Source organism: Pantherophis guttatus, chromosome 1 (assembly GCF_059756535.1).
Source record: "Pantherophis guttatus breed Tessera chromosome 1, ASM5975653v1, whole genome shotgun sequence".
NCBI classification, from domain to species: Eukaryota; Metazoa; Chordata; class Lepidosauria; order Squamata; family Colubridae; genus Pantherophis; species Pantherophis guttatus.
In genome coordinates, this window is record NC_142063.1 from 12,536,352 (window position 1) to 12,549,510 (window position 13,159).

General features: G+C 45.3%; 1 protein-coding gene across 1 annotated transcript in view; it reads right to left on the minus strand.

The window, feature by feature from the left end:
- Positions 1-13,159, minus strand: part of MIER2 (MIER family member 2) — a 65,530-nt gene that overhangs the window by 37,069 nt on the left and 15,302 nt on the right. Inside the window, exons 2-4 of the mRNA XM_060688559.2 lie at positions 8,893-8,980; positions 6,871-7,034; positions 1,795-1,920 (exon numbers count right to left, since the gene is read on the minus strand). Coding sequence (XP_060544542.2) covers positions 1,795-1,920; positions 6,871-7,034; positions 8,893-8,980 — 378 coding nt within the window. The remainder of the gene's footprint in view (positions 1-1,794; positions 1,921-6,870; positions 7,035-8,892; positions 8,981-13,159) is intronic.

Sequence of the window (13,159 nt, forward strand, 5' to 3'; positions counted from 1 at the left end):
CCAGACGTTACCTTAACTGCTCTTCGGTTCTTGGTTAGGACTTGAACTGTTAAGTTTTTACCAGTCCCAGACTGTGAATCGAATTGAAGATTAAATCTTAAATAATAATAATAATAAAGTGCAGGCTTTTTTGTGCTCAAGTCTGCAAGTTATTCAAAACTATTAAGGAACACGTAAGCCTCGCCTACAAAAAGCAGAGACACCTCTTTACTGCTGGAGGACCGGCTTCTGAGTGCAGCAAATCCCAGTTTTCTTCTTGGCATCTCCGGGGAGCAAGTATCAGTTAGCAATCCACGAGAAAGATTTCCTCTTTATGAAATAACTGGAAAAAAAATTCTGCTTGTCTTTCGCTTTAACAAAGAAGCGATAGACTCAAGAATGTCAAAGGCAGACAGATGGCCCTGGAAGTTCATAACATTCAGTGAGGTGCTGGTGGGTTGGACCAACATGCTAGCCTAAGCTCAAATGGCTTTAAAGTAATCGGCAGCTCGGTGTATTGCGAGAAGCAGCTATGATGTTAAGCCACACTAACGGTTTACTACTTTGGGCACTGCATGCCATGTGAACACAGCAACTGTGTTGAGATAAGTTTAGGACGACTATTTAAGGAAGAGAGAGTCAGTCTGGTGTAGTGATTAAGGCACGAGGCTAGAAGCGGGAGACTGGAAGTTCTAGTCGCATCCTAGCCATGAAAGTCAACTGGGTGACTTTGGCCCAATCACCAGGAGACAGTGAGTTCCAGTCCTGCCTTAACCAGGAATGCCAGCTAGGTGACTTTGTGCAATATGAGTTCTAGTACTACCTTAGCCATGAAAGCTGGCTGGGTGACTTTGGGCCAATCACCAGGAGACAGTGAGTTCTAGTCCCACTGTAGCCAGGATAGCCAGCTAGGTGACTTTAGGCCAACCACCAGGAGGCGGTGAGTTCTAGTCCCACCGTAGCCACGAAAGTCAGCTAGGTGACGTTAGGCCAATCACCAGGAGATGGTGAGTTCTAGTCCCACCTTAGCCAGGAAAGCCAGCTGGGTGACTTTGGGCCAATCACCAGGAGACAGTGAGTTCTAGTCCCACCTTAGCCAGGAAAGCCAGCTGGGTGACTTTGGGCCAATCACCAGGAGACAGTGAGTTCTAGTCCCACCTTAGCCAGGATAGCCAGCTAGGTGACTTTAGGCCAATCACCAGGAGATGGTGAGTTCTAGTCCTACCTTAGCCAGGAAAGCCAACTGGGTGACTTTGGGCCAATCACCAGGAGACAGTGAGTTCTAGTCCCACCTTAGCCAGGAAAGCCAGTCGGGTGACTTTAGGCCAATCACCAGGAGTCAGTGAGTTCTAGTCCCACCTTAGCCAGGAAAGCCAGCTGGGGGACTTTGGGCCAATCACCAGGAGACAGTGAGTTCTAGTCCCACCTTAACCATGAAAGCTGGCTGGGAGACTTTGGGCCAATCACCAGGAGACAGTGAGTTCTAGTCCCACCTTAGCCAGGAAAGCCAGCTAGGTGACGTTAGGCCAATTACCAGGAGACAGTGAGTTCTAGTCCCACCTTAGCCAGGAAAGCCAGCTGGGTGACAGTGGGTCAGTCACACTCTCTCTCAATCCAACTTGCTTCACAGGGTTGTTGTTGTGGGGGAAATAGGAGGAGGACAGTCTGGTAGGTATGTTTGCCATCTTGAGTTATTTGTAAAAATAATAAAACGGGATAGAAATGACATAACAAATTAAAATCCAGGAGAATCAAATTCTACCACATCCGTCTCAACCTGGGCGCCCCACCGGACAAGTGTGGATCATCCCTTACCTTATCCAGGGTCATGTCTGGAAGGTTGGGCGTAGCATCGTTGCTCTCACTCTCCTGCTCAGAGATGGCGTCAGAAGCCTCATAGCCGTACAGGGCCAGCAGCTCTTCAAAGGGCATCTCACTGTTCTGAGCCACAAGACAAGAGTAATAATACTTACCTTCAGTTCTGGCAATGGGGAACTTGCAAATCAGCAGCACGACATATAGGAACATAAGAGGTAGCTCTTGATTTACAACCATTCGTTTAGTGACAGAAACTTTGGGCTCGATTGTGGTCGTAGGCCGAGGACTGCTTGTATTCAAATTATAGAAGATTATCTGAATTACCCGTGCTCTGTTACAAAACTATATGATCGGGCTTGATAAATCGACACTTAAGAATCCAGTCTCTCCTTGAAGGGTGATATAAAGCTCCCACAACTTCTGAAGGCAACTTCTGTTCCACTGGTTGATTGTTCTCGCTGTCAGAAAATTTCTCCTTATTTCCAGGTTGAATCTCTCCTTGATCAGTTTCCATTCATTATTCCTTGTCTGGCCTTCGGGTGCTTTGGAAAATAGCTTGACCCCCTTCCTCTCTGTGGCAGCCCCTCAAATATTGGAAGACTGCTATCCTGTCTCCCCTGGTCCTTCTCTTCACTAGACTAGCCATGCCCAGTTCCTGCAACCATTCTTCGTATGTTTTAGTCTCCAGTCCCCTCATCATCCTGGTTGCTCTTCTCTGCACTTTTTCTAGAGTCTCAACATCTTTTTTATAGTGTGGTGACCAAAACTGGATGCAGTACTCTAGGTGTAGTCTTACTAAGGCTTTATAGAGTGCTATTAGTACCTTACTTGATCTTGATTGTATCCCTCTGTTAATGCAATTTTAGGATTGTATTGGCTTTTTTGGCTGCCGCCACACACTGCTGCCTCATATTTAGCTGGTTATCCACTAAGACTCCAAGATCTCTCTCACAGTTACTGCTATTCAGTTACTGGCCTGAATAGGTTTTATGGGTTAGTTTTTTTAATTGTATAGCTTGGGGTTTTAAATTGGGAGGCCGATTAATTTAATTTATTTTTAGTTATCTTAACGTTTATATTGTATGTTATTTTAATTATCGGCTGTTCACCGCCCTGAGTCCCTTCGGGGAGAAGGGCGGGATATAAATTCAATAAATAATAAATAATAATAATATTCAGCCTGGTTTCTCCTAATCTATATTTGTACTTTTGGTTTTTCTTGCCTAACTGTAAGACTTTACTTTTCTCTACATTGAATTTCATTTTGTTAGTTAGGGCCCACTGTTCGAGTCTGTGTCAAGATCCATCTGGATCTTGAGTCTGTCATCTAGGGCCGTGATGGCGAGCCTATGGCACGCGTGCCCAAGGTGGCACACAGAGCCATCTTTCCAGGCACGCGAGCTGTCGCCCACTTCACCTGCAGCTGCGCATGTGCGCACGCCCCAGCTGGTGTCCAGGCCTCCGGTGCGCATGTGTGCAATTCAGGAGACCCAGTTGGTCTTCAGAGCTCTCCTGCGCATGAATTTGCGCATGCACATGAGAGTACTTGCACACAGCACGCACATGCGTAAATGGCGTTCACACGTGTGCATTGCCATGTGTGAAAACCACATGCATGCGCAGATGGTGCAATTGCGCGCAGAGCACACGGAGGGAGCCACGTGAAAGCCACACGCATGTGCAGATGGTGTGGTTGCGCACGCAGCGCAGGGGGCCGTGAAACCTGTGTGCAGGTGTAGATGGTGCGGTTGTGTGTGCAGCACACGGGGAGAAGCCGTGTGTTAGTGTGGGTAGCACGCGTGCGTGCGAAACACCTGAAGCGAGTATCTGTTCGGCACTTGGTGAGTAAAAGATTCGCCACCACTGATCTAGGGTGTGGGCTATTCCTGCCAGCTTAGTACCATCTGCAAATTTGGTAAGTTCCCCGTCTATTCCCTCGTCTAAGTCGTTTATGAAGAAGTTATTGAAGAGTAATGGGCGTCAACTCTGAAAACGACTCTAGCTGAAGCCATATTTCATTGCAGATGACGCTGAAGTCATTGCAGATGTCACCAAGCTGGCAGGAATAGCCAACACTCCAGAGGATAGGCTCAAGATACAGAAGGATCTTGACAGACTTGAACATTGGGCGCTATCTAACAACAGAGCCTGTAGTACAGTGGACTAAAGCACTGTTATTAACATCTATTAACATCAGCTGCCTGCAATTATTGGAAGTTCAAATCTCACCAGGCTCAAGGTTGACTCAGCCTTCCATCCTTTTGAAGGTAGGTAAAATGAGGACCCAGATTGTGGGGGCAATAAGCTGACTTTGTATAAATATACAAAAAGTATGAAGGCTATTGCTTAATGCATTGTAAGCCTCCCTGAGTCTCCGGAGAAGGGCGGCATATAAATTAAAGCCAAAAATAAAAATTAAAAAAAAAATGAAATTCAACGGTGAAAAAAGGAAGGTTCTACATTTAGGCAAGAAAAACAAAATGCACAGGTACTGTATATGTGGTACCTTGCTCAACAGTAATAACTGTGAAAGGGATCTTGGAGTCCTAGTGGACAACCATTTAGATATGAGCCAGCCGTGTGCTGCAGCTGCCAAAAAAGCCAACACAGTTCTGGGCTGCATCAACAGAGGGATAGAATCAAGATCAGGTGAAGTGTTAATACCACTTTATACTGGCTTGGTAAGGCCACACTTGGAATACTGCATTCAGTTTTGGTCGCCACGATGTAAAAAAGATGCTGAGACTTTAGAAAGAGTGCAGAGAAGAGCAGCGAAGAGTATTAGGGGACTGGAGGCTAAAACATATGAAGAACGGTTGCAGGAACTGGGTATGTCTAGTTTGATGAAGAGAAGGACCAGGGGAGACATGATAGCAGTGTTCCAATATCTCAGGGGCTGCCACAAAGAAGAGGGAGTCTAGCTATTCTCCAAAACACCCGAAGGCAGGACAAGAAGCAACTGGTGGAAACTAATCAAGGAGAGAAGCAATTTAGAACTAAGGAGAAATTTCTTGACAATTAGAACAATTAATAAGTGGAACAACTTGCCTGCAGAGGTTGTGAATGCCCCAACGTTGGAAGTTTTCAAGAAGATGTTGGATAACCATTTGTCTGAAGTGGTGTAGGGTTTCCTGCCTGGGCAGGGGGTTGGACTAGAAGACCTCCAAGGTCCCTTCCAACTCTGTTATTCTATTCTATTCATATTTTTCTTGCTTCGTTTCTGAGTTGCCATACATGGGGAGGGTTTGGGGGGGGGGAAGGAGGACTTATGGAATGTAGGATGCTTTCCTCCAACGTGCCAGACATAACAAAGATAAGGCTCCTGAGAACCAAGGTCAGATCGATGTGCCCTAGCAACAGCAGGAGGGAGTGCTGAGAAGTTCATCACCCGCTTGGTTGGCTTACGTGTGTGTGGACAGTATCTATTCTTTAATTATACCAAAAAAGCGGGAATTATTCAGTGTTGGTTTTACATTTGACCGTGCCGATATGATGTACCCAATAAACAGGGTTTTGGAGGTCTCAGAATCTCGAATTGGCATTACTCGGAACCACGACATTGGGCCTAAGACAGAACCTTGTGGTACCCTCCTTGCAGTCACATGACCACATTTTGAACACTTGGCAACCCTGTTGTGGTGGAATCCCCTGGCTAAAGAGAAAGGGGAATAAAGAGGTGGTCTACTTTACAGTCACTCATGGAAGAAAACAGCAGAGGCCAGACTACAGGTAGTCCTCAACTTATAACTACAACTGAGCCCAACATTTCTGTTGCTAATGGAAACATTGAATTTTGCCACCATTTCCCGACCTTTCTTTTCCACAGTTGTTAACTGAATCACTTTTCAGTTCAATCTAAAGTGGTATTCGAGCAGCCCCAATTTCCTAATTATCTTTATTCTCATTTTTTTCTGAGAAAAAATGATTTACGTCCATTTTTCAGAGTTACAACCTTTGTAGCATCCCCATGATCACGTGATCAAAATTCAGATGCTTGGCAACCGATTCATATTTACGACGGTTGCAGTGACCTGGGGTCATGGGATCCCCTTTTTGCGACCTTCTGATAAACAACGTCAATGGGGAAGCCGGATTCACTTTACAACTGAACCGACTTCAGGGTCGTAAAATGGGGCAAAACTCACTTAACAAATGTCTCACTTAACCCCAGAAATATTGAGGCTCAATTGTGGTCGTAAGTCGAGGACTACTTGCATACTATTGTGCAAAAGTAAAAAAGTCGAGGTTGTAAATATTATTATTGTCAGGGTTCCAAGTAACACACCGAACGAAAGAAGACTCCGAGGCTAGAAGTTCCTCAAAGTTTATTAGAGATGTCATATTGGCACATCTGGGAAAACCCGAATCTGAAAGCTTCCAGGTTTTCCCCACCCAAAGGAAAGTCCAAGTCCCTTCCCCCTGCACCCACATCTCCATCACGTGGCCCAATCGAAGCACCCTCCCAACTGGAGATGCCTCCCAGTCACACCACTCCAGATGGAGGGCAAGCTGTCCTTGACTCTCAAAGAAAAGAATGTTATTATGGCTAGATATCACTTCACTCCATACAATCCCCCCTCCCAGTTTCCCACAGCACTAAATGTAGCAGCCCTGAAGATCCAAAGAAAAAGATGGCTTCCAGGACTGACAATTATATTTTACTGTGCTATAAAGAGTTGAAAATTAATGCTTTTTTTTCCCCCTTCCTACCCCACATCGTCTCTTCTTCCCTTGGTCTCTCCCCTAGTTTTCCATAACTTTTGATTTTCCTTTGTATTTTATATTTTGATAAGCTAATAAAATTTGAAAAAACCGAAAGAAGATCATCACGGCTTATGGCGTTAATTGCCAGGCTCAATTATGGTCAGTTCGCCTATCTGAATAAGTCAGTAGGGCTACCTGTATAAGAACACACGTATGTTTTTGGAGGCTAAAACATACAATGTTTTCAACATGTTCAAAAACCTAAATCCTCTTGAAAAAAGCACCTTTGGGACAACCTTGACCTGGATGACTGAGAATCTCCATAGACCTTCCCTGGGTAAGCAAAGAATAGACCTCCAAGCCCCTTACCTGGGCGGCATTGAAACTCTTCTCTATCTCTTCCAAAGGCTTCGCTTTCTCCTCTGCGTGGTCTGGCTCCTCGTCGGCCTCCTCCGTTTTTTCCTGTACTCCGTAGTTCTGGGACAGGATCTCAGCCAGGTTGAATCGATGGTCAGCTGAGCCCATAGACACCACTGTGTGGATTTTGGGGTGGGGAGGGAGAGAAAGGGGAAAAAAGGCTACCGTTAGCCACTTGAGAACTGAATTTGATTTGCTTTTTTTTTTAAAATAAAGTTTATTTTCATTTTTAAAAATACAATACTTTACATATATACATACAAGGTTATTGCAACTAACGTACACAAATCTGCGCCTATAGCACTAATACAATCCATTGATTTGGAAAATTACAGAATGCGCAGAGGCAGACCGGTTAACGAAATTACTTAGGAACCAAAAAGATTCTGATTATTACAAATGTTGGAATTTATGGTATAATTGGGTGAAAGAAAAGAGACAGAAATGAAATGGATTGATTTGCTTATTTATAAAATTTATAGGGCGCACATCTTACCTCAAAGTGTAAACACCTGAATACACCTGAGATCCACCTAGATTTCATCACTTTATACCGGTAGCCTATGATCAAAATTTCCATTGCTAACGAAGACATTTGTTAAGTGAATTTTCTGCCATTTTCCGACCTTCCTTGCCACAGTTGTTAAGTGAATCGCTGCAGTTATTAAGATATTAACATGGCTGTTAAGTGAATCTGGCTTCCCCATTGACTTGGCTTTGTCACATGGGGATCACATGACACTGGGACATGCAACCGTCATAAATACATGCCAGTTGCTGAATTTTGATCACTTGACCATGGAGATGCTGCAATGGTCATAAGGGTGAGAAACATTGTAAGTCCCTTTTTTCAGTGCCACTGTAACTTTGAACGGTCACTAAAGGAATGGTTGTTAGTCGAGGACTAGCTGTAGAAGGATCATGAGGATGAAGCTAAACACAGCAATTGATAAAATACAGAAAGTATCTCATAAGTGATTACCAAAGATGGTGTAAGGGAAATTATGCATCTCTGGTAGATGGGAATCCTAAATTTGGGAGGCCACCAACAAAGATTATGTTTTTCTTGCTATCTATCAATCAACAGGTAGTCCTCAACTTACAACCATTCATTTAGCAACCATTCAAAGCTGCAAGAGTTTAGGACTGGTCCTCACACCTATGACCACAGCAGCATCCCGATGGACACGTGATTGCAATTTGCAACCTTCCCGGCTAGCTTCCAATGAGCAAAGTCAGTGGGGGAAGCCGGATTCGCTTAATGGCCATGTGATGCACTTAACAACTGCAACTGGTGTGCTTAAAAACTGTGGTTCAAAAAGGTCATAAAATCGGCTGTGACTCACTTAGCGAACACAATGCTTAGCAATGGAAATTCTGGTCTCCCAACTGTGGTCATAAGTCAAGGACTACCTGTAATTCTTACTTTTGGTGGAGATAAAAGCTGATTCTCTTTGGTTGGGCAGCTCCAAAGTAGATCAGCCCACATTTACAGCTAGCTCTAAAGGTACAAACCAGTAATTGCAGCAGATGTAGATTTGGTCTATAGCAGGGGTCTCCAACCTTGGCAACTTTAAGCCTGGAGGACTTCAACTCCTAGAATTCCCCAGCCAGCTTCTGAGAGTTGAAGTTTAATTTAATTTAATTTAATTAATTCAATTTATATGCCGCCCCTCTCCGAAGACTCAGGGCGGCTCACAATACATTTTAAAAATTCATTATAAAAAACGCTTAAAAATTAAAAACATTAAAAACTCATTTTTAAAGTCTGCCAAGCTTAAAGTTGCCAAGGCTGGAGACCCCTGGTCTATAGTGTTTTGGTATTTTTGGGTGGATTCACAGCAAGTTGGTTGCAGAGATGGAGAACCAAAGCATTTATCAGGAGAAGTATTAATGAACAATCGTAATTCAAAATTAATGAAGAACAATGATTCAAAAAAGACCAGCCTTAAGACTGGAAGGAGACCTCCTTACCTGCCGTGGTATGAAGATTGGATCGCCCAGAACATAAGTTATGTGCAGGATAAGACACGATCCTGGGGCTTTGCCTCCCAATCGAGGCCTTTAAAGGAAAAAAAAAAAAGAGTCATTTCACGAATCATATTTATATGATGTAGATTTACACTTTGCCTTTCTGTTAAAGAAAGAGATTGAGATTGTTTCCTAGCTCATGCTGTACTACATTTCTCAGCTGTGCTAGTCTTCATCTTCAAGATCAAAGCCTTAGTAAGACCACACTTGGAATTCAGCATCCAGTTTTGGTCACCACAATATAAAAAAAAGATGCAGAGACTTTGGAAAGAGTGCAGAGAAGAGCAACAAAGGAGACTACAGGCTAAAACATAGAAAGAACAATTGAAGGAATTGGGTGTGTCTAATTTTTTTTATTTTTATTTTTTAAATTAGATTTATATGCCGCCCTTCTCCGGAGACTCAGGGAGGCTTACAATGCGTTAAGCAATAGCCTTCATACTTTTGTATATTTATACAAAGTCAGCTTATTGCTCCCACAAACTGGGTCCTCATTTCACCTACCTTAGAAAGGATGGAAGGCTGAGTCAACCTTGAGCCTGGGGAGATTCGAACATGCAATAATTGCAGACAACTGAATGTTAATAACAGGCTTTTTTAGTCTGTTGAGCTATCCAGGCTCCTAATTTAATGAAAAGAAGGACCAGGGGCGACATGATAGCCGTCTTCCAGTATTTGAGGGACTGCCACAAAGAAGAGGGGGACAATCTATTCTCCAAAGCACCTGAAGCAATGGATGGAAAGTAATCGAGAGATCCAACCTAGAATTAAAGAGGAACTTCCTAAGGGTGAGGAGAATTAATCTGTGGAACTGCTTGCCTCCAGAAGTTGTGGGTGCTCCATCACTGGAGGTTTTTAAGAAGAGACTGGACAGCCACATGTCTGAAATGGTGTAGGGCAGTGATGGCTAATCTTTTTGCCGTCGTGTGCCAAAAGCAGGGGGAGCAGGGGGGTGTTGCGTGTGTGTGTGTGCCCCATAATTCAATGCCCCACCCGCGCTCCCCCAGCTTTTGGCACGTGATGGCAAAAAGGTTATCGGTGGGCCCAGCAGGCCTGTTTTTTGCCCTGAGGCTTTCTTGGAGCCTGGGGAGGGTGAAAACAGCCTTCCCCACCCAGCCTGGAGGCCGGAAACGGCCCATTTCCTGACTTCCGGTGGGCCTGGAAGGCCCGAAAATCAGCTGGCCAGCGCGCGCATGTGCACTGGAGCTGAGCTAGGGCAATGCTCGCGTGCCCACAGATACGGCTCCACGTGCCACCTGTGGCACGCGTGCCATAGGTTCGCCATCACGGGTATAGGGTCTCCTGCTTGAGCGGCGGGTTAGACTAGAAGACCTCCAAGGTCCCTTCCAATTCTTTTTATTTGTCTGGTGGACTATTGTTTTTCAATGGCATTCATCTAAATCTGAAGACCTCCGGATGATTTAAACTAAAGCAGGGATGTCAAACTAAAGGCCTGTGGTCTGGATTGGCCCTCGGGTTGATTAGTTCTGGCCGGTGGGGCTGCCCCGGAAACAGCAAAGGACTGGCCCGCGGTGCCTCTGGCAGCGAAAACAGAGCTTGGGGCGGGGGCACACGAGGAGGAGGTAAGCGCAGCCGGGCACCCCCTCAGGGAAGCGGGGCTGGGCTGTGGGGGTCCCATTGCCTTGGGAGCTCAAAGGCCAGGCCGGGTGCTTGCCCCCTCCTGCCTAGGGCTCTGGACGGCCTGCACCGCCATCCAAGGATCCTCCGCATGGCCTAAGAGGCATGGCGAAGCTCTTCTGGAGTACAAGGGATTGGCCCTGTCCCTGATTTCACCTTCCTCTACTGGAGACAATGGACCCGTCCCAGGCCACCACAGGCGCCCCTCCCCGACATGAGTGACGTCATGCCGACCACACCCATCCTGCCCACACCCACCATTGCCCCCCCCCCTCCGGAGGTCAAACACAACCCTGATGCGGCCCTCAATGAAATCGAGTTTGACACCCCCGAACTAGAGCTACCATCATTCCCAGCCACACAGCAGCCTCGGTGGTGCAGCGGACTAGAGTGCTGTTAAGTGCTAGCACTTAGCTGCCAGCTGCCTGCAATTAGTGCAAGTTCGAATCTCACCAGGCTCAAGGTTGACTCAGCCTTCCATCCTTCCGAGGTAGGTAAATTGAGGACCCGGATTGTGGGGGCAATAAGCCAAATTTGTATAGAACAAGACCGCTGGGGGGGGGGGGGGCGAAAGCCCTAATAAGCAGGTATATACAAAAAAGTATGCAGGCTATTGCTATAATGCAGTGTTTCCCAAACTTTTGACATATGTGTACCCTTTCTATAATTTTCGTAACGCTGAGTACCCCTCATAAAAAACATATGCTTTAATAAAAATCAAAATATATTTATTTTTTCTTTTTTTGGTACATACACAAAATAAACGAAAGTTATATTATAAAGAACATTTATTTGATTCAATGAGAAGGATGAAATTGTTTATGTTGAGATGACAGATCACGGTGCAGTGGATATTCCCATGTGATCCCCACCAAACTCCGGTGCAACGCGTACCCCCACCAAACTCTTCCCATACCCCTGGGGGTACGCGTACCACACTTTGGGAAACACTGCTATAATGCATTGTAAGCCGACCTGAGTCTACGGAGAAGGGCGGCATATAAATTGGACTAATAAAATAAATAAATGATAGGAACTGTGGTGCAATGTATTTATTTGGACCAGTTAATCTTTCTCAGCCCAACCCACCTCACAGGATTGTGGTTGTGGGGAAAATAGAAGGATGAAGGTGGATTGCTGCCTTTTGAGTTACACGTAAATATAATAAAGGCGAGGGTGCTCGCCCTCGTCTTACGACCCCAATTGGAGTCCAACACTTCTGTTGTTAAGTGAGACATTCGTTAAGTGAGTTTCCCCCCCCCCCATTTTACAACCTTTTTTTTTTGCCAGAGTTGTTCAGTGAACCACTGCAGTTGTTAAGATAGCCACACGGTTGTTAAGTGAATCTGGCTTCCCCCGTTGACTTTATTTATTTATTTATTTATTTATTTTGACATATTTATATGCTGCCCTTCTCCCGTAGGGCTCGTGGCGGCTCACAACAATAGAAAAACCCGACAATAAGTAAAAATTAAATAGTATTAAAACCAAATTAAAAATCCCCAGATACCCAAATTAAAATCCGCTGCAGATCAGGGAAGTTAATGGAAGAACCATGTCTTTAGGTCGGCGCAGAAGGTGCGGAAGTCGGGGGCCGTCCGGAGCTCGGTGGGCAACCCATTCCAGAGGGTCGGGCTTTGCTGGTCAGACGGTCGCAAAAGGGGATCATGTGACCCCGGGACACTGCGACCGTCATAAATATGAACCGGCTGCCAAGCGGCTGAATTTGATCATGTGATCATGAGGATGCTGCCAAGTGTAAAAAAATGGTCATAAGTCACTTTTTTCAGTGCCGCTGCAACTTTGAACGGTCACTAAATGAACTGTTGTAAGTTGAGGACTACCCAAGCTCATGGGTCTTTTAGGAAAATCTTTGTGAGGAAGATGCCTTCAACCTGTAGGCAGGAGCGCATGTGTTGTAATGCGTTATTCCCACGGGATTTACTGATTAGTAAATTGCGGATGTGCCCTCATTAGAGACTGCTTGTTAGCTTGGGAAAAGAATCTACTAAATGCCAGAAATGGAGGACAGAACCAATTCAAAATCCTCCACCAGTGGTTTAACGCGCCTACAGGGAGTCCTCGATTTACGACAGTTCATTTAGTGACGGTTCCAAATTCACAACGGCACTGAAAACACAGACTTGCGACCGTTTTTCACAGTTACGACCTTTGCAGCATCCCCGTTGGTTACGTGTTCGAAATTCAGGCGCTTGGCAACTGGTTCCTACTTATGACCGTTGCGGAGTCCCATAATCACGCGATCACCCTTTTGCGACCTTCTGACAAGCAAAGTCAATGGGGAAGCCGGATTCACTTAACGACTTATCCACCGCAGTGATTCGCTTAACGACTCTGGCAGGAAAGGTCGTAAAACGGGGCAAAGCCCACTTGACAAACTGCCTCACCTGACCACAGAAATTTTGCCCTGAATTGTGGTCGTAAATCGAGGACCGCCTGTACGCATATACATTTTGCCTTCCAATTTCTTTTGAATGGCAGCAAAGGCGATAGATGCCCAGAAACAGAGAATTTGGATGCCAATTCCTAGAAATCTTAAATAACCTTTTCA